Genomic DNA, 21215 nt, shown 5'->3' on the forward strand with positions numbered 1-21215 from the left:
CAGCTCAGCAGGCAATGAAGGTGAGATTTGTACCGGCAGCCATAGATCAGAGCCCAAGCTCTTAGTCATATTTCTGTACAATGTCTCCATCTCCTTTACCATTTAGGTAACACACTGGTTCTTGCTCCGGCCATACCATGGGGATGAACACAGCAACCTCAGACTCTCTCCATGCATAGGACCACTTAATATTTAAGACTGTTCTCACGTGAAGCTTTCAGCATTTCAGTAACCACAGGCCTAACAGTGAGGGCCAGACGGACTCATCCCCACCCCAGATCTTGATTTTTAGCAAGCAGTCGTAGCATACTGGAATCACAGAGCTACATTCAAAATCCTTACCAGGTATTTTAATTTCTTCTGTAACATTTCAATACACAGTTGTTCAGAGTCTTTTAGAACACTTTTCATGACCTATAATATACAATGCAGCCTCTCTCTCTCTCTCTCTCTCTATATATATATATATATATATATATATATATATATATATATATTGTATTTTTCTGAAGCTGGAAACGGGGAGAGACAGTCAGACAGACTCCCGCATGCGCCCGACCGGGATCCACCCGGCACACCCACCAGGGGCTACGCTCTGCCCACCAGGTGGCGATGCTCTGCCCCTCCGGGGCATCGCTCTGCCGCACCAGAGCCACTCCAGCGCCTGGGGCAGAGGCCAAGGAGCCATCCCCAGCGCCCGGGCCATCTTTGCTCCAATGGAGCCTTGGCTGCGGGAGGGGAAGAGAGAGACAGAGAGGAAGGAGGGGGGGTGGAGAAGCAAATGGGCGCTTCTCCCATGTGCCCTGGCTGGGAATCAAACCCGGGTCCCCCGCACGCCAGGCCAACGCTCTACCGCTGAGCCAACCGGCCAGGGCCGCCTCTCTATATTTTTTGACAGCTCTGGTTAATAATAAAAAGTTCTTACTTGCAGAGTGCAAAGATCTATTTCTCTACAAGCTCCACCCGAAGGTTTTGGATCTTGCTCTCTTGAAGGTTTTGGATCTTACACGGTTTTGCAAATGCTCAAGGGCAGCTGTGGCATCCGTCTTCCCCTGCTGCTGCGGTGAGGAGCTCACCTACTTGTGGAGGTAGCAGAAGTCTCCAGCGTGGCAGAGTGGGTGAGCAGAACTCAGACTTGGCAGTGGGGAAGACACACGTCAAGGACGTTTGTTTGGTGATGAAGAGCACAGGTTTTTAACTTAGCCCAATCTGAGTTCAAGTCTTAGCTTAATGATTTCCTAGTTGAGACCATTTACTAGCTCTGTGACTTTGAACAGGTTGTGTAGCCAAACGGGAATGTTAATACTTACCAGACAGGGATGCTGTGAGGATTCAGCGAAAGCTGGCAGGTGCTCACCTTTGCCATGTAGGAGATGCTCAGGAAATGCGATCTATCCAGTGTATCCATGAAAGACACTGATTTTATTTGCACATAAAGTGGTGGAAGTGTCTCTTTATGGCAGCAATTGTCATTGAAAGATCATCCCATTTTATTCCAAAAGATCGATTTTTTTAGTTACGTACTAGACTCTCTAGACAACCTTTCTTTCAGTCCACTGAAAAAGCTGAGATAGACGGCATGTGGCATCCGAAGACCTGAATTCAAGATCTAGTTCTGTTTCTCATTCTTTCGTCTTGAACAAATTGTCTGAATCTTGTTTTCTTCACTTATAAAATGCACCAACATAGCTAAAATGCCCACCATGAAGTACTATGTAGCAATTAGAAGCAACAGATTAGAACACAGAGCAACGTGGATGGGTCTGAAGACATAGTTATGAGTGAAATAAGTGATCGACAGATTGAGAAATATAGCAATGTCACTTATGTAAAATTAAAATAACGACACACTATGTATTATAACAGCCATATAAACTATAGAAATCCAACGTATTGTAATGATTGTCCATGAGAGGAAGAAAATGCAACCAAGTTGGGAGATTAAAAGGGATAAAAAAAATAAAGACCAGAGGGGCCTCAACAAATAAATAAACAAACAAATGCAATGGGGAAGCGATGCTTCCCTACTTTTCTCACAAGATCATTCTGTGAGGATCTGATGAGATAATGCATGAGAAAGCAAAAATTAATTTACTATTTCCATTATAATCTCCATATTGGACAAATGAGCTGAACAGAGGCAAAATATCCTCGTCACTGGTCAGTAGGAAGATCATCGCCAGGGCAGGGCTCAGAAAGCCTTGCCCCGGCTGCAGAGTCTGCTGGGGACATGACATCAGAGCTCTGATGAAGGAGGGGCAGACTCTCCTCCACTTCTGGAGACACCACCTTGTGACACAGCGAGAAGCAGAAGCAGCCTTCCTCCCATGGATTCACTGCGAATGGCCCTCTCAGGCCCTCGGAAGAAGAGACCCAGGCAGATGGACGCCCCGATGGCTTCCACTCCTCCTGACATCAAGTTCCGAGATTTGGTCCTCTTCATTTTGGAGAAGAAGATGGGAGCCACCCGCAGAGCCTTCCTCATGGAGCTGGCTCGAAGGAAAGGATTCAGGATTGAGGATAAGCTCAGGTAGGACACCGCTGGTTTCATTTGTGAGTCAATTTTGTGAAGAGCTTCTTTGAAACCCAAGGAGCCTGCATTTTCTCCCCAGTAGGGAAGAGGTGACGTTCCCACTGGGAGAACAGGTTTAAAATCAAGGATGAGCCGATTACGATGGGAAATAAGATGAGTAGGGACTGAATACAATCATATTGAAACTAATTAGCATCCAGAGATAAGGTAAAAAAAAATCTCTATGAGATGAGGCATCTAAGGATGATCAATAGAAACTTAGTTGGAAAATTCAAAGCTGAAACCACTCAGTTTCATTCTTGACCAGTTTGAACAAAACACCAGAGTTCAATCAAAAAACGTCAACTACTTTGGGGCAGAAAGAATACTTTGGTCACTTGGCTCCGAAGCTAAACATCTGGCTGTGCTGAGGTGACCAGTGTCTGTGACAAGCTAGGATGAGTGACTGTAGCTGGCTTACCACAGGCACCTCAATGATGCCTTGATCTTGCTTTTTCAAAGATCATTCTGCACCAGGTTTGTAGAGAAAAGGATGCTCGTTAAGGACCCAGGGACTGCCCTGTCCCAGGCCGGTAGCTCCCAGGCTGAGAGTGATGAGACCACTCGACAGAACCCAGACAAGAACAGTTGAAGCAACCATTTGTGTTACCTTGACTGGTTCACTCACAAACCCACTCACAGTATAGGCAATTAGCCTTATTGTTGCTCACTGTTATAGAAACTCTTCACTGGTCTCAGACAGGTGGAAGAGAAAACAAAATAAAATCCAGAAATAAATAGTATTAGAACCTTGACATAAATAGTTCCAAACAGAACTGCCCGGGAGCTTGCAGTGAATAAGAAATGGTGATGAATGCAATTAGCTGGCTTTGATGGTCAAAGGAATAAACTGACCACATTTTTTATTTTCAGGGAAAACTATAAGAATTCTATGTGAAAATCAATTTCTATTTAAAAAATAGTCTTTGATATTTAAAAATAAAACTGACAAGATTTTCCTGCTGAAGAAATGTCAGCTTCAAATTGCTTTAAGACACATATGTCAAAAGTCGATAATCAGATATGATAATCTTCACAAGACCCATCGTTCATATGAAAAGGCAATATCCCAGAAACATTTCTTTTAACAAAATACACCATTAAGAAATTCCTGTGTCTCCCACAGTCTCTCCTATCTGATTTCTCTCTCTATGGTCCCCTTTATCTCCTCTCTGCCCCTTTTTTCTCTTTAATCCCTATCTCATTTGTGGTGTTGAACCCAAAATATTATTTTGGGGCTTAATGTTCTTTCCATGAAATCTTAAATCTCATCTAATTGTAAGTCTGCCTAATTTTACAGACTTCCATAAAATGGTGAAATTAGGAAGGGAAAGATGACACAGGCAAAGGGGTCAAATATCAGAACTAGAAAAAAAGAAAGAAATTGAAAATCAGAAATTAAAAACCTCAGCAAATACAGAACTGCTTTTTTCGTGGTGAAGAATTAAACAAGGGCCAGGCAGGAAGGCGAGAGCCTGATGGGCAAGTTACCACTTACACAGAAGGCTCTCTGTTGACCAGTCCACTCTTCCAGCAAGGGCTGACCGGTTCGGTGGCGGGCACAGCGACAAATACGTACGTGGTGGCTGGGGCAGGTACTTGGGGAGATGAGGGGAGGCAAGTTTCTTCCTCCAGCAAGAGAGCCCTAGAGGCAGCTCTGGGGCCCAGACGCCTGCTGCCAGGGGCCGAGCCCAGCTGCTCAGGAGACAGAGGAAACTGGGCCACGGTGAGCAAACTGCTGCTGTGCATGTGATGGTGACAGGGTTCCCAGGCTCGCCGCTCAGTAGACACATTAAATACAAATATGTTTATGGCACGAAAATAAACCACAGGAAGTAGAAGTCCTAGCTCTCAAAACGGAATTTTCATTCTCAGATGTACAGACTTTAATTTATCATTGACATACAATATTAGTTTCAAACATATAAAATTAGTCATCTTGACAGTTACAGATCTTATGATGTGATCACCGTGCTAAAAGTCCAGTAACCATGTGTCACAGTACAAAGTTAGTTTCCTAATGTAGGTGTTCACTGCTGTGAATTTCCCTCTGACCCCTGCTTTTACTGCAACCCCTAAGTTCTGGTTTGTTGTGTTTCCATTTTAGTTTGTCTAATATACTTCTGTATTTCCCCTTTAATTTCTTCTTTGGTCCATTGGTTGTTCGGGAGAGTGGTTTAATTTCCATGTGTTCCTGAATTTTCTAGTTTCATACCACTGTGTTCAATAAAAGACAATAGAAATCATTGAAGGAGAGGATCTCACTAGATAAGAAATAAAGAGACTTCAAATTCTGGCCCTGCCCCTTCTCAGCCACATCATGTGGGGCAAGGCCCTCTCTGTCCTCTCTGACCTTAGTTTCCAGAGAAATGATTTGCTGTGTCTGATGTGATCACCGAATGTGTTAACATGCTTTGATAAATTAAAAGTTATGCAAATATAAAGTGTGAATATTTTCTTGTTATTTAGTTGGATCCATTGACCTTGACAGTAAAACCCTAAAAAGAGAGGGTTCTTTCTCAACAATATGAATTCGGTCCAATGATATAAACAAACAGAACAAAGACAGGAAGGAAACCCATCAAAATGTTACAAGTGGTTATTTTTGGGGGGAAGGGGGTAGTTAAGAGGGATTATGCCTTTTTTTATTCTTTGTGTTTTCCAATTTTTTACAATATGCATATATTTTAAACATGAAAAATAAAAACTGATTTTTAAAAGAAAAGATTCTTCTCAATAGTGAAGGTTAACTATACCTGTCTTTTCTGGTAAACTTATTTACTAGAAAAAAGAGGAGTTACTTACTCTGGGTTCTTACTCAGGAAAGAGGAGTTAAAAAATATATATGTTCTGAAAATAGGCAGCAATCTTCCTAGTTCCCAGCACATTCTTTGGCTTCCAGGAAGATTAAATATGAGGATAAATCTGATGCTTACATTACCTGGGCCTGAACACACAGCTTAGAAATGGCACACTTGGATGCACTGAGCTGTCTGGAGCTATTTTATATTCCAGCATGTGTGGATTGGGCTTTCATTAATAATATATTGCATTGGAAAAGACACGTTATTCTGTATGTCATTGGAAACTGGTTCTTTTTTTTTTTTTTTTTTTTTTTTTTTTTTGACACAGAGAGAAAGTAAGAGAGAGGGACAGATTGGGGCAGACAGACAGGATTGGAGAGAGATGAGAAACATCAATTCTTCCTTGTGGCACCTTAGTTGTTCATTGATTGCTTTTTCATATGTGCCTTGCTTGGGGGGCTCCAGCAGAGCCAGTGACCCTTTGCTAAAGCCAACAACCTTGGGCTTCAAGCCAGCAACCTTTGGACTCAAGCCAGCTACCATGGGGGTTATGTCTATGATCCCACACTCAAGCCACTGACCCCACGCTCACGCTGGTGAGCCTGCACTCAAGCCAGATGAGCCCATGCTCAAGCCAGCAACCTCCGCGTTTTGAATCTAGGTCCTCTGCATTCCAGTCCCATGCTCTATCCACTGCGCCACTGCCTGGTCAGGCTTCTTTTTCTTTAATTAGCATTTTTCTACTCAACACTTTACTTTCAGCCTTCCTGTATTATGTTGGCTTAGTTACACCTACCTGGCCTGCCTGTACTTTTCATTTATTTTTTATGTCATGTTGAGTATGTGGCTTCTTCCTCTCTCATTATCCCCAGACTATTATCTCCAATGTCCCAAGAAATCTCCTAGTAGTAAAATCTATGGTTTTTTCACCTGAATGTTGGTGAAAGAAAAAAAGGAAGGAAGGAAGGAAGGGAGGGAGGGAGGGAGGGAGGGAGGGAGGGAGGGAGGGAGGGAGGGAGGGAGGGAGGGAGGGAGGGAGGGAGGAAAGGAGAGAGGGAGGGAGGGAGGGAGGGAGGGAGGGAGAGGGGGAGGGAGGGAGGGAGGAAAAGAAAAGAAAGAAGGAAGGAAGGGAGGAAGGAAAAGAAAAGAAAGAAGGAAGGGAGAGAGGGAGGGAGGGAGGGAGGGAGGGAGGAAGGAAGGAAGGAAGGAAGGAAGGAAGGAAGGAAGGAAGGAAGGAAGGGAGGGAGGGAGGAAAGGAGAGAGGGAGGGAGGGAGGGAGGGAGGAAAAGAAAAGAAAGAAGGGAGGGAGGGAGGGAGGGAGGGAGGGAGGGAGGGAAGGAGGGAGGACGGAAGGAAGGAAGGAAGGAAGGAAGGAAGGAAGGAAGGAAGGAAGGAAGGAAGGAAGGAAAAGAGAGAAAGAAAGAAAAAGAAAGAGAAAGAGAAAGAAAGAAAGAAAGAAAGAAAGAAAGAAAGAAAGAAAGAAAGAAAAAAAAAAAAAGAAAGAAAACCTCACCTCTGTTCTTAACCAAATTCTAACATGACTTCTTGTTTAAGGCCATGACTGTAGGATGCTTCCCTACCAAATGCCTGCTCCAGAAAGCCCAAGGCTACCAGGAGAAGTTACTGTTGTTCCAGCCAGAACCTAGCAGTAGGCAGATGGGCCCCTGAACCCTCTCTTAGAGCAGCTACTGTAGAAACCTTGCAATTATAAATCCTTTCTCTGCCTCTTTGAGATGTAAGCCTTCCAACCATTCACAGTGGTCTTCTCAGTGACCAGAGAGTCGGCTCTTTGAAAAGCAATCATTCGAAGAGAGAACTCTCAATTCCATTCTCTGAGGGAAGCCAAAGGCTCTAACTTGCACCACTGCCTCCATCATAAGGATTCAAGAACTCTGTTTCTCCTCTGAATAAGCACCAACTAGCAAATGCAGGTGTCCTGGTCACGTGGACCAACTCCCCTTGATCCCCCTCAGTGCCTTTCCCCGGACCCACGCTGGCCTCTAACAGGGCTCCTGCCTTCTGTTTCCTCGAAGTTGAACTCCAGTCATGCTGGACGCTCTTCCCTATTGCCATGGCTATTACTAAATAAAATTCATCCTTTCATTTTAAACAGCGTCCAGCTTTGTTTATCTTTGACAATGTCCTATTACTTCAAATTTGTGGTGTCTGAAAGCAAGATATCAAGTCTTTATTTGCAAAATAAACTGCACACCAGATGAAAAAGATGCTACCAGCTCTAGAAAATACAATGTTAAACTAGTCCACCTCTAGGTCCCTTCCAGGTACAATGTCCAAACACATCTTCACTGGTTTCTCTTTCTATATTTTTTCTCACTTCTCCCCAACCCCCGACCTTGAATTCCTTCTCCCTATACCTCTCTGGGTCTAAGAGCTAAGGCCCCAGGGAAGTACTCTTGGAGGAGAGCACGTCCTCCCCAGAACCGAGTTGATGCGTGGCTTCTGGCTTGGCTTCACTCTTCATCTCATCCAGTTACACCTCCCGGGCTCCTCAGGGGGCAAGGGCGTCATCCCGGCCATCAGTGCACCTCACCCTCAGACCTCTGACGATTTCTTACACATAGTAGGTTTCAGGAAATATTTTCTCAAAAGAAGGATTTATCTAGTGAATATGGAACCAGCCAGAGGAACTTGTGATTACCAAGATTAATTGTTTTTAAGATTTTATTTATTGATTTTTAGAGAGAGGGGGGGAGAGAGAGAGAGAGAGAGAGAGAGAGAGAGAGAGAGAGAAGGGGGAAGGAGCAGGAAGCATCAACTTGTAGTAGTTGCTTCTTGTATGTGCCCTGACTGGGCACGCCTAGGGTTTCGAACAGGCAACATCAGCGTTCCAGGTCGACGCTTCATCCACTGCGCCACCTCGGGTCAGGCAAGATTAATTTTTATAATTAAATTTTTTTCTACGATGCACCAGTATTATTTTTGTAAGCATTTAAATGATCAAGACCTTCTTTTCATAAATTCGGGAGCATGTAATGTGAACTTTAGTCCTGCTCTGGTCCAATTTACTTGGTATTTCAAAATCTGTAAAATTTAAGTTAATGAAAATGTTCATAATACCATTTAAGATGGGCCAACAAATTAGAGCAAGGCCCTCCCTGTCTTCAGTCTATCAGGGCTCGAAATATAAACCTATCTTGCCTGCTTTGATTTTTCTGTTTCAGGGATTCTGAAACAGAACAGTTGTTCAGGGAAATTGGCAGAAGAATTTTAAAACTATAAACAGCTCAGCTTAACTGTAAATTACTATTTAAAATCATTGCTTACAGGCCCTGGCCGGTTGGCTCAGCGGTAGAGTGTCGACCTGGCATGCGGGGGACCCGGGTTCGATTCCCGGCCAGGGCACATAGGAGAAGCGCCCATTTGCTTCTCCACCTCCCCCCCCCTCCTTCCTCTCTGTCTCTCTCTGTCTCTCTCTTCCCCTCCCGCAGCCAAGGCTCCATTGGAGCAGAGATGGCCCGGGCGCTGGGGATGGCTCCTTGGCCTCTGCCCCAGGTGCTAGAGTGGCTCTGGTCTCGGCAGAGCGACGCCCCAGAGGGGCAGAGCATCGCCCCCTGGTGGGCAGAGCGTCGCCCCTGGTGGGCGTGCAGGGTGAATCCCGGTCAGGCGCATGCGGGAGTCTGACTGTCTCTCCCCGTTTCCAGCTTCAGAAAAATACAAAAAATAAATAAATAAATAAATAAATAAATAAATAAATAAATAAAATCATTGCTTACAAAATCAATCTTACATCAGATGGGAAGGATCAGGAATGACCTTTCCAGGGAAAGAAACGAGTTTTAAAGACAAAGATAAGAGCAGGTGATTACCCATGAAAACTGAGGAGTCAGATTGGGGATCAGTCTGTCTCTAGGCAAAAAGGATGGCTGCCTCTTTCTTCATGGAGAGTTTTCTAATTATCCTGAGAGGCAGGACCAACAGGAAAAGAAAGACAGAAAAACCAGGATACAGGTATCAGAGGAAAATAAATTTAGAACTAAGATTTATGAGTTAATTCCATAACTCAGGGCTTTCCAGGTACCTGAGTGCCAAAGTTAGGGTTCTTACGTCTTTTACTAAGTGTCTTATCATATATTTAATGTGTTTCCTTTAACTGTTCCTAAACTGATGTGTTAAAAATAATTCAGTTTTGTCTTAAGGAATAATGTAAAAACTATGAAACCCATTAAAATCATGTCTAATAGACACAATTTAAAAATGTAAACAAAAATAAACACATATGCATTTTAAGTGTTCAGTTGTATACCTGCTAAAATTATCTGACGTACGTGCAGAGAAATGAGTACCATGTTGGGAAACATTGCTGTAACCGAGTCCCACATTGCCGTAACTGAGTCCCACATTGCCGTAACTGAGTAACTGAGCCCCACATTGCCGTAACTGAGTCCTACATTGCCAGAACTGAGTCCCACATTGCTAGAACTGAGTCCCACGTTGCCGTAACTGAGTCCCACGTTGCCGTAACTGAGTCCCACGTTGCCGTAACTGAGTCCCACATCGCTATAACTGAGTCCAGTGTGGGGCAGTTCAAGGAAGGACTTTCTTTACAGCAGTGTTTCTCAAAGTGGAGTTCTGGGGTTGTGGGTGAGTTTTAAAATATAGGCGCTCCCACAGAGCAGCAGGGTCTATTTCCGCTTTCATTGCATCTGGAAGGGCTTGTGACTGCTTCAGCCAATAAAGTGACACTATGTGACTTTTGAAACTGGGTCATAAAAGGCCCTGTGGCTTCTACTGTTCTCTGGATCTCAGAACCTCCTGTAAGGAGTTTGAGTCCCCTCTGAGCAAAGCCACGCACAGGTGTTCAGGTTGATAGACGCGTTGAGCCCAGCCTGCCAGCCATCCGCACCAAGGTGTCACGTGTGTGGGGCCATCTGGAACATCAGCACCTCCATCCATCGGGACCACACCAAACAGAAGGATCACCAGCCAAGCTGCCTGAATTCCTGACCCACAAAATGACAGCTATAATAAAATCATTACCTTTTTAAAGCCGTTACATTTTGGTGCGGTTGTGCATAGCAAAAGATAACTAGGACTGACTGACTATCTCAGAACCACCAAGGGAATTTGACAAAATGCATATCCCTGGGCCTAGGTAAGATTTACTAACCCTGAGTCTCTGGTAATAGGGCCTAGGCATCTGAATTTTAATCCAGCTTCCTGGGTATCTCAAGTAGACACTGATTGATCAATCCATTTCTTTATTCTACCAATGCTCTTTTTGTGTGTGTGTGTATGTGTGTGTGACAGAGACAGAGAGAGGGACAGATAGGGACAGACAGACAGGAAGGGAGAGAGATCCAAAGCATCAATTCTTCATTGCGGCACCTTAATTGTTCATTGATTGCTTTCTCATATGTGCCTTGACTGGGGGGGGGGGGCTACAGCAGAGCAAATGACCCCTTGCTCAAGCCAGTGACCTTGGGCTCAAGCTAGTGAGCCTTGCTCAAACCAGATGAGCCCGCACTTGAGCTGGTGCCCTTGAGGTTTTGAACCTGAGTCCTCTGCATCCCAGTCTGACACTCTATTCACTGCGCCACCGCCTGGTCAGGCCCACTGGTCTTTCTATGGACCATTACTATGAATCTGGCCACGTACATGGCACCAGGAATGATTAGAACCCAGCTTATAACCAGGCAAATTATAGCACTGTCCTTGCCCTCAAGGACACCAATGAGCCCAGAAACACATTCCAGTTCAGTACTAGTTACAAAAGAAGACCCTGCATAGTTTGCCCCGTGGGAAGCTAAGGGACAAATTCTATTTCAGAACTGCTCTCATTGGCTCAAGGCCTCCCAAACCTAGTCCGAGGCATTACTCAGTCATGGCTGAGAAACTAGGTGCATTTAAGTAATCAAATCCAGTGAGATTTCCAGAACAGCCATCTTAGCAGCACCTTGGGGTCTTCGAAAGGTTGGCGGAGGTAGAGGGGGCAGCCATGAAAAGCTATCACCTTTAATTATAAAAAGAAAGCCCAGGTCTCTGGGGGCAAGGCAGTTACTACCTCAGTCCCAGCTCCGTGTTTTTGTCCTTGAAAATGACATTCATGTATGTATTTTTTTCTCCTAAGTAGGAAAATGATGTTAGATGGTTAAGAACAGAAAAATACCAAAACAAACCAAGCTCACTCAGGAGTCTAACCGCGGCCTAGGAGAACGTTAAGAGGTTGCTTGAGCTGTGCACACCTGGGTTTGAATCCTGCTTCATGTAACCTCTGCAAGCATTGGTTTCCTCATCTAAAGTTATATTGCCCACCTCCTGCGACTCTTGGGGGGACTAAGTAAGAATACACAGTTGGCCCTTCGTATCCGCCGGTTCCCCATCCACAGATTCAACCAACTATAAATGGAAAATAACATTAAAATTTCAGAAAGTTAATCCTTAAACAATACAGTATAACAACTATTTACATAGCATTTACATTGTCTTAGGCATTGTAAGTAATCTAAAGATGATTTAAAATATATGGGAAGATATATGTAGGTTATATGCAAATACTATGCCATTTTATTTTATTTATTTATTTATTTATTTATTTATTTTATTTTTTTTTTTTGTATTTTTCTGAAGCTGGAAACGGGGAGAGACAGTCAGACAGACTCCCGCATGCGCCCGGCCGGGATCCACCCGGAACGCCCACCAGGGGCGACACTCTGCCCACCAGGGGGTGATGCTCTGCCCCTCCGGGGTATCGCTCAGCCGCAACCAGAGCCACTCTAGCGCCTGGGGCAGAGGCCAAGGAGCCATCCCCAGCGCCCGGGCCATCTTTGCTCCAATGGAGCCTTGGCTGCGGGAGGGGAAGAGAGAGAGAGGAAGGAAGGGGGGAAGTGGAGAAGCAAATGGGCACTTCTCTTATGTGCCCTGGCCGGGAATCGAACCCGGGTCCCCCGCACGCCAGGCTGACACTCTACCACTGAGCCAACCGGCCAGGGCTACTATGCCATTTTATATAAGGGACTAGAGCAGCAATTTTCAACTGGTGTGCTGCAAGAATTTTTAAAACATGCAATACCTGGCTATTTAGTCAGGAATACTACCTCTTTCCCCTTAAATTGTCAAATTAGAAAATGACAATAGCCCACACAACAATAGCCATCTGGTGTGAATGAATCAAAATTATAGCTAAGGCCCTGGCCGGTTGGCTCAGCGGTAGAGCGTCGGCCTGGCCTGTGGGGGACCCGGGTTCGATTCCCTGCCAAGGCACATAGGAGAAGCACCCATTTGCTTCTCCACCCCCACCCTCCTTCCTCTCTGTCTCTCTCTTCCCCTCCCGCAGCCAAGGCTCCATTGGAGCAAAGATGGCCCGGGCGCTGGGGATGGCTCCTTGGCCTCTGCCCCAGGCGCTAGAGTGGCTCTGGTCGCAACAGAGCGACGCCCCGGAGGGGCAGAGCATCGCCCCCTGGTGGGCAGAGTGTCGCCCCTGGTGGGCGTGCTGGGTGGATCCCGGTCGGGCGCATGCGGGGGGCTGTCTGACTGTCTCTCCCCATTTCCAGCTTCAGAAAAATACAAAAAAAAAAAAAAGATAAAAAAAAAATTATAGCTAAGTTTTTTGTCAGATTGGCAAAAAATATATTTTTTGGTGTGCCGCAGAACTACAGTAATTAGTTTACGTGTGCCATGAGATGAAAAAGGGTGAAAATTGCTGGACGAGAGCATATGAGGATTTTGGTTATTTATGGGGTTCCTGGAACCAACCCCCATGGATACCAAGGAAAACTGTATACACATGTGAGTATGTGTGTGTGTGTAGTTGTTACTAATTTTTCTAAAAATCTGGAGTGCTTCTAGTTTTTTGTTTTGTTTTGTTTTGGTTAGGTTTTTTGGTATATGCCTGTACATTATACTGTCGCCCTTTCCTCGACTTTTCCAGGCATTCCGGGTGTCTCTGCTAGAGGCAGGGCTGTATCCAAAGAAATCCAAGGTAAAGAGACAGCAGTGGCCTTGGCCGGTTAGCTCAGTCAGTTAAGAGCGTCATCCCAAAACAAAAAAATTGCTTGTTTGATCCCCACTCAGGACAGATACTGTTTCTGTCTCCCTGTCTCTCTCTCTCCCTGCCTCTCTGAAAAAAAAAAGAAGAGAGAGAGAGAGAGACAGTGATGGGGGAGCAGGGTGGTGAGAATTGGTAGTGGGGGCCTGAATTTGGGAGACGAGCCCCTGGGCTCCTCCTTGGCAAACCTGCCTCCCTCCCAGACTCAGGCTAAGCCCAGAGCTTAGAGAGCCTGGCAGCCGCCCTGTGGCTTCTTCATCTTGATGTGTAACTATGGCAACTGTTCTTTCAGACTTTCAGGGACAATTCTACACGTCTTACAGTCTTATTGTAGTTGATGTAATATTGGACATAAAATACTAAAACGTAATTCTATGGGGTGACAGTAGGGATAGTAGGGTTAATGGTATTATATAAGAAGTGTTATTATATTTATTTCTGGCCTTTGGAAGGAAACAGGGGTGTTTTTTTTTTTATAATAATGACACTCATTCAGATGTTGTTCCTTTTTGCAGAACAGCCATGGAGTCAACACAAAGTCAGAGAGGTAGCTCAGCTTCGTCCAAGCATACAGGCTTAGGGTTAAAATAGAACTAGGATCAAACATCTGCTCCCCCAGTTATTAACTGGGTGAATTTTTATATCACCAAGGCTCTCTTCTCGTGTTTAAATGGGGGGAGGGGTGATGATACCTATCTCACAGTGTTATTGCCGATCAAAGAGGTAATGTCTGAAGCGTGCCCACCACAGTGTTTGGAAGCCAGTAAGATTCCAATATTATTACTATTTTCAATGTTGGAGTACCCAGAGCAGAGCAAAAACCACTGCACCAGCAAGAGGCAAACAGCTGCCACCGCATGGCGGGGAGACAGTGTTAACAGACACACCACGGGCGGTAGCGCTCCTTCCTGTCTAGGGTTAGAAGACACTCTAATAATAATAATAGTTATTATTATTACAGATATTATAGTAAATAGTATATTTTATAGTTTTATATATTATATAATTATATTATTGTATATTTATATAATATTATAGTATTTATTATTATAATAAAGGTCAGAAATATAAATGGACTATGTAGCTCTATTAATCCTTTTCTTGTCCTCTTAAGGTCTTCACATGGATAACCTTGCAAAAAGGTCACTATAAATAATTTTTGAGGTTATGAGGCCCTAGACTAGGGAAGCAGTTAGCTGTCTTCCCGTAACTCTTGGAAACTGCTGTTTCACCACCACGCATTCGTGCCGGGGCCTGGGGCGCAGCCTGCCATCCAGATGGTCTCAGCTCCGCTCCCAGCCCCCACCCCTCTCCCGGCACCAGCTTCAGATCCCAACTGTCGACCGAATATTTTCATTGGGATCTCCTGCCATCTTTCAAATGCAGTAGGTCTGAAAAAAACTTCAATTTTACTCCCCAACCTTTTCAAAGTTGCAACTTTCTTTTTTCTGAAGCTGGAAACGTGGAGAGACAGACAGACTCCCGCATGTGCCCGACCGGGAACCACCCGGCACGCCCACCAGGGGGCGACGCTCTGCCCACCAGGGGGCGATGCTCTGCCCCTCCGGGGCGTCGCTCTGCCGCAACCAGAGCCACTCCAGCGCCTGGGGCAGAGGCCAAGGAGCCATCCCCAGCGCCTGGGCCATCCTTGCTCCAATGGAGCCTCGGCTGCAGGAGGGGAAGAGAGAGACAGAGAGGAAGGAGGGGGGGGTGGAGAAGCAAATGGGCACTTCTCCTATGTGCCCTGGCCAGGAATCGAACCCGGGTCCCCCGCACGCCAGGCCGACGCTCCACTGCTGAGCCAACCGGCCAGGGCCTCAAAGTTGCAACTTTCTAAATCCCTGTTTCTCCCAAAAGTGCTAGTACTTGACCAAAAATGCCAGTACTTTTGTGGTTGATATGCCGGAATAATATTTGACTCTATGCTCCCCTTCGCCTTTGATAGGTGACCTAATGCCAGAGCTCTACCGTTTGTCTTCTCTGCCTTCCTTCCTAGTGCTGTGGGAACCAGGCTGGGTTCAAGTCATCCAACATTTGGTCCATTGTTTCATTCACCTCAGTAGCTCCCAAATCCTCCTCAGCCATCACCCTCCCCTCCAAATCATTGAGTGTACTAGACTAGTCTTTTTAAATATCACAGTAATGCTCTCAGCATCCTACTCACAAAAACATTCCCTGGCTCCACAATCCCAGAAAATAAGACCCAGCTGGGCTTTTAAAGGTCTTTTACAATGTGGTTGCCTCTATTGATTCAGCCCCATCTACAACTCCCTCTCACCATAAACCTTCACTCCAATGCAGACCACACTTCTACCTTCCTTCTGGCTTCTGAACCTTTTCTCCCAAGAGGGTCCAACGTTCTGCCTTCCAGGTACTTTATTCCTGCCAACCCTCAAGACCAGACACAAATCGTGCTTTTCCACGAGCCATCCTACGTCTCCCAGCGCACACTAAGCTCTCCCGTTCTCTGCACATCATGTGCAGAGATCTTGTCTGTACCTCGTGTCTTGTCATCGCATATTGCTACCATCTGTTTCACTTAAGATACCAATGACCAGAAACTTCCTTTTTCTTCTTTTGCACCCACTCCGTCCCACCGCCACTACCACCACCACAAGGAACCTAGGGCCGTGAATGTAACAGTGAACCAAAAAATACCCGACAAATCCAGGAGTCAATCAAACAAAGGAGAGGAGAAAAAGAAAGTTAAGGGTGAAAAGTAAGAAAAAGAAGAGAATCCTATGTTTCTCTTGGATGCTTAGATGTGCATCTTGTTAGCTCCCAGGTTCATACACTATTTGAACTGAAAGAGCCTTAAAAATTCCAATGCTGACTTGAAGGCTTGCTAATAACCAAAATATCATAGTTGACCCAGAAAAGACCATCAAAAAGGATAAAGATCATTTTCTAGGTGTGTGACCTTCAGGGTGTCACCTAACCTCTCCGTTGTCCAGTTTCCTCGTTTTTGAAGGGTGGACGGCATAACACTTACTGAGAGGCTGAGAGTGTTAAGCACAAAGATGTGTGTGATGTTCTTGGGCAGCGCTGAAATGCGGTGTGTGCTCAGCAGTCATTAGGAAAAGAGCCTAGCCTGTCTCACATCACAGAAACACATGGATAGCAGCATTCAATAGGTTGTATGACCAGTTTAGTGGGAGATGACAAGCATTTCTACATCTATATCTATTTCTACTTTGGGTCATGATAGAAAATGTATTTCTTACTGTGAGCCACAAGCAGTTTTAAAGGCACTGGATGAAATGAAATGGCACACCAAAGCCATGCACAGCGCTAGGTGCTATTTTTTTTTTTTTTTTTTTTTTTTTTGTATTTTTCCTAAGCTGGAAACGGGGAGAGACAGTCAGACAGACTCCCGCATGCGCCCGACTGGGATCCACCCGGCACACCCACCAGGGGCGACGCTCTTCCCACCAAGGGGCGATGCTCTGCCCCTCTGGGGCGTCGCTCTGCCGCAACCAGAGCCACTCTAGCACCTGGGGCAGAGGCCAAGGAGCCATCCCCAGTGCCCGGGCCATCTTTGCTCCAATGGAGCCTCAGCTGCGGGAGGGGAAGAGAGAGACAGAGAGGAAGGAGAGGGGGAGGGGTGGAAAAGCAAATGGGTGCTTCTCCTGTGTGCCCTGGCCGGGAATCGAACCCGGGTCCCCCGCACGCCGGGCCGACATTCTACCACTGAGCCAACCGGCCAGGGCCTACTAGGTGCTATTTTAAGAACGTTTTCATCTTCCATAGTCTCTGGACCTTGGCTTTTCATCGACGCCACAATCCTGCTAACGTTTTGTTTACTTTTCTTGCATCTGACATGTAACGCAGACTACTGCTGCTACACAAATTAAAATAAAGAGAATTCCCTTGCATGGAAGCTTATGATCGAGTCTAGTTTATATATGTCTTTCTCTGTTCGACGGAGCGCTCCGAACACCTTGAGGAAAGAGGAGAGCTTCTGACTCCGAGAGCCCCTTCAGCTGGCGACTGTGTTTTATATTCCGCAGTGACTCCGTCACCCACATTGTGGCGGAGAACAACTCTGGTTCAGATGTCCTGGAGTGGCTTCAGGTCCAGAATATAAAAGCCAGCTCACAGCTGGAGCTCCTCGATGTCTCCTGGCTGATAGAATGTATGAGAGCTGGAAGACCAGTGGAGATGACAGGAAAACACCGGCTTGTCGTAAGTGTCATGGCTGTGTTTGCCGTTGTCTTTTGCTCAATGGTTAGGAGCAGGGGTTATAGAATCAATAGACTGGGTGGGGTTCTCTGCTCACTCCCTTCGTGACCTTGGGCAAGTCACTTAACTGTTCTGAGCTTTAGTTACCTCCTCTATCATATGAATAACAATAGTGCCTACCTCATAAGATGGTTCTGAGGATTAGAATTACATATGTACATATGACTTAACACAAAGCCTGACCTATATATACAGGTACTTAACAAATGGTAGCTATTTTTATGAAGAAAGCTATACAGAATACTTCAAAATATTGAAGCCCTGATGTTCTGGCAGTCAGAGAAGGAGAGAGTTCCTACTTTTTTCTTACTAATATGACCATTCATAAAGAAAAAAATTAAGGAAGTTAAGCTCTTTTTTTTTTTTTTTTTGTATCTTTCTGAAGTTGGAAACGGGGAAGCAGTCAGACAGACTCCCGCATGCGCCCAACTGGGATCCACCTGGCATGCCCACCAGGGGACGATACTCTGCCCATCTGGGGCAACGCTCTGCCACAATCAGAGCCATTCCAGCGCCTGAGGCAGAGGCCACAGAGCCATCCTCAGTGCCCGGGCCAACTTTGCTCCAATGGAGCCTTGGCTGCGGGAGGGGAAGAGAGAGACAGAGAGGAAGGAGAGGGGGAGGGGTGGAGAAGCAGATGGGCGCTTCTCCTGTGTGCCCTGGCCGGGAATCGAACCCAGGACTCCCGCAAGCCAGGCCGATGCTCTACCACTGAGCTAACCGGCCAGGGCCAAAAGTTAAGCTCTTAATTCAAAATCCTTCACCAATGTTCTAGAACCCTCAGGTAGAAGGTTTCAACCATAGCTACATAAGTCCATGGAAAAGAAAAATGGTATTTAATTGATGGTCTTTTTTCATGTTTTTTTCCCTGATTGCAAAAATTATACATGTTAATTAGAGCAAATTCGAATATTGGAGCTTCGTATAACATAAATTTGACTCTCCTATAATTGTATCCTCTTTCCAGAGATAATTGCCATCAAACTGTCTCCAATATTTTTCTACATACATATCTATTATTATTACTATTGATGGTCACTAAAAATGGGTGTTTATACATTTGTTTAGGTGAGAAGAGACTGTGCAGACAACCCCAACCCAGAGCCCCAGAAGTCTCCACCACTTGCTGTACAGAAGATCTCCCAGTACGCATGTCAGAGGAGAACCACGATCAACAACTGCAACCACAGATTCACGGTAATGGCTTCACATCACCCAGAGCTAATGAAGGGCTTGCAGCTCCTTTCCATGGACCTACAACTAGGAATTTTTCTGAAAAGCTAGGAAAGTCTTCCCCACACTTCCCCACCCCCCACACCTGATCTCTGGATTTTCTATTAAGAACGGGTCTACTTCTATCGTGGAAATAGACAAATGTATGTGGATTATATTCTTTAGAGATGATAGATTACTATTTATTGAAAGGCAAATAGTCTGAAAAATCAAATACTGTAATTAGTCCAAAACATAGTAAGAGCAAATTACATAGAAATAGCAATAATGCATAAACAGCTTTTGCTAAGAACCAAAAGACCTAGATTCTCACTTTTCTGATATTAACTATTTTGGGGACATCACTTCCTCTCCCTGAGCCTCCGTTTCTCATTCATTCAATTACAAATTAGCTAGATTATCTGTAAAGCCCCATCCAGCTCTGAAGTTTGGCAGTTGTTTCAAATGAGTCCAACAAGCCCACAACTGCTTGTCTGCCAGCATCGAGTCAATCGCCAGGCGGATAAAACACTCACTACTGTATTGAATACAGAACGTCTCATTTCTAGCCTTCTAGCGCCCCATGTGTGAGGAAGACCAGGAAATTGCAGCTAATGATACCATACAGCTGTAGCTGCTTCCTCCTCGGCTACAAGTGCAAACATGCCCTACCTGAAATAACCCCGGCCTTGGGTCTGTGCCACCTGTGCCTGCACCCGTCATCCCACGAGCCTGTATTGGGTGCTGACTGTGTTTTATGTATGATCCAAGGGGTGGGATACCCAGTGATCAAGGCCACAGGCTGGTGGGGAAGTCAGCAAGCAAAGAGGGAAGGATCATGAATGCTGAGTAATGACTAGCAGGGTGCAGGGTGCAGTGAGCGTGAGATCATGCTTTAGTTTAATTAAATCATTCCTGAATATCTAATGGCAGTGAACTCAAAGTTTTCTTACAAAACACTCTGTGGCCCGTCTTTTCAATCCAATGCCACTTGTCTAACGAGGAAAGGGCACAAAGGTGCTGACCTTCACAGAAAAGGTCAGGCAGTGTGCCAATACTTAAAGGAGAGCAAGAGACATTTGCAAGGGGTCACTGGCTCGGGGGCTAGGAAAGAGACCATGTTTTACTCATCTGGTTTTATTCTTCAGGATGCCTTTGAGGTATTGGCTGAAAATTATGAGTTTAGAGAAAATGAAGGCACCTGTCTGGCATTTATGAGAGCAGCTTCTGTACTTAAATCTCTGCCATTCACAATCGTCAGTATGAAGGACACAGAAGGAATTCCCTGCTTGGGGGACAAAGTGAAGAGTATCATAGAGGTAAGGGTAAAACATGATTTTACACACCTGCAAATAGGAAGATAAGAGGGTAGGCAGGGGGAGAGAGAGGGGAAGGGGGATAGATTTCCCTGTCAACTTTGTAGAGCTATTCATGATTATTTTAGTTTCTCTTGATAGATTATATAGATAGGTAGAAGATAGATAGATGATAGATAGATAGATAATAGATAGATAGATAGATAGATAGATAGATAGATAGATAGATAGATAGATAGATAATAGATAGGTAGATAGAATCCATAACTAATATTATGACAGCTGGAGCTATGTGGGGCCAGCCAAGTGGAAAAAAAACCTCACCTGTGTTATTATTAATCAGAGACAAAGACTCTAGTGACTTCAAAGTCGACAGCAGGGGATGTTCTGACTTTAGACATAGGTTGGGTGAAGGACTTCAGTTCCATTAGAGGACATCACCCTCCAGAATGCTGGTGGGTATAATAGGCAGTGGAGTTGATTCTGCCTTACTACATGTATGATTCAGATAGAGAGCCGGGGTGGGTGTTTATTTACTTAATGATGTTAAAGGATTACCCAGTATGGCAAGTTGGGCATCCAGGAGTATGTTGTAGTATGGTCAAGTGCAACGTCAGTTGTTCAAGAAAAATAATTCTAACTCTATCAAGAGGAAGGTAGGTGCCTCTGGTGCCTCTGAGCCAGACATCATAAGGGCTTGAACCTTGGATTGGCTTTTCAATGGGTCCAGAATTAATGAACTCAGATGAAAAGTCTTGTTTCAGCAAGTTCCTATCTATTGAAAAGAAAATTATCACACATATTTAGACACACCTTGGTCAGTGAGTATTCTGGTTTGGTGTTCTGTAGATTTGGGCCTGACTCATTCTGTATCTTTGTTCCTGAGGATTGTAAAGTGACACTTGGAAAAATAATGACCCGGAATTTTCAAGATTATAGGAAAATGTCTGTCTTGTTTTCTCTAGATAAACTAGGGAAACATTCACACAGTGGGTGTGTATCTCATGAAAATTCAGGCTATTGGATCTGTAAATTTGAACTTCTTGGTGTGTGGCTGTCCAACA

At 45.0% G+C, this 21215-nt stretch overlaps 1 protein-coding gene across 1 annotated transcript in view; it reads left to right on the forward strand.

Annotated features, from left to right (window-relative positions):
• Positions 1–1876: 1876 nt before the first annotated feature.
• DNTT (DNA nucleotidylexotransferase) overlaps positions 1877–21215 on the forward strand; it is a 32966-nt gene continuing 13627 nt past the window's right edge. The window contains exons 1-4 of the mRNA XM_066239141.1: positions 1877–2530; positions 17392–17566; positions 18692–18820; positions 19984–20154. Of these exons, the coding sequence (XP_066095238.1) occupies positions 2328–2530; positions 17392–17566; positions 18692–18820; positions 19984–20154 (678 nt within the window). The 5' untranslated portion in view covers positions 1877–2327. The remainder of the gene's footprint in view (positions 2531–17391; positions 17567–18691; positions 18821–19983; positions 20155–21215) is intronic.

Source organism: Saccopteryx bilineata, chromosome 7 (assembly GCF_036850765.1).
Source record: "Saccopteryx bilineata isolate mSacBil1 chromosome 7, mSacBil1_pri_phased_curated, whole genome shotgun sequence".
Classification (NCBI taxonomy): Eukaryota; Metazoa; Chordata; class Mammalia; order Chiroptera; family Emballonuridae; genus Saccopteryx; species Saccopteryx bilineata.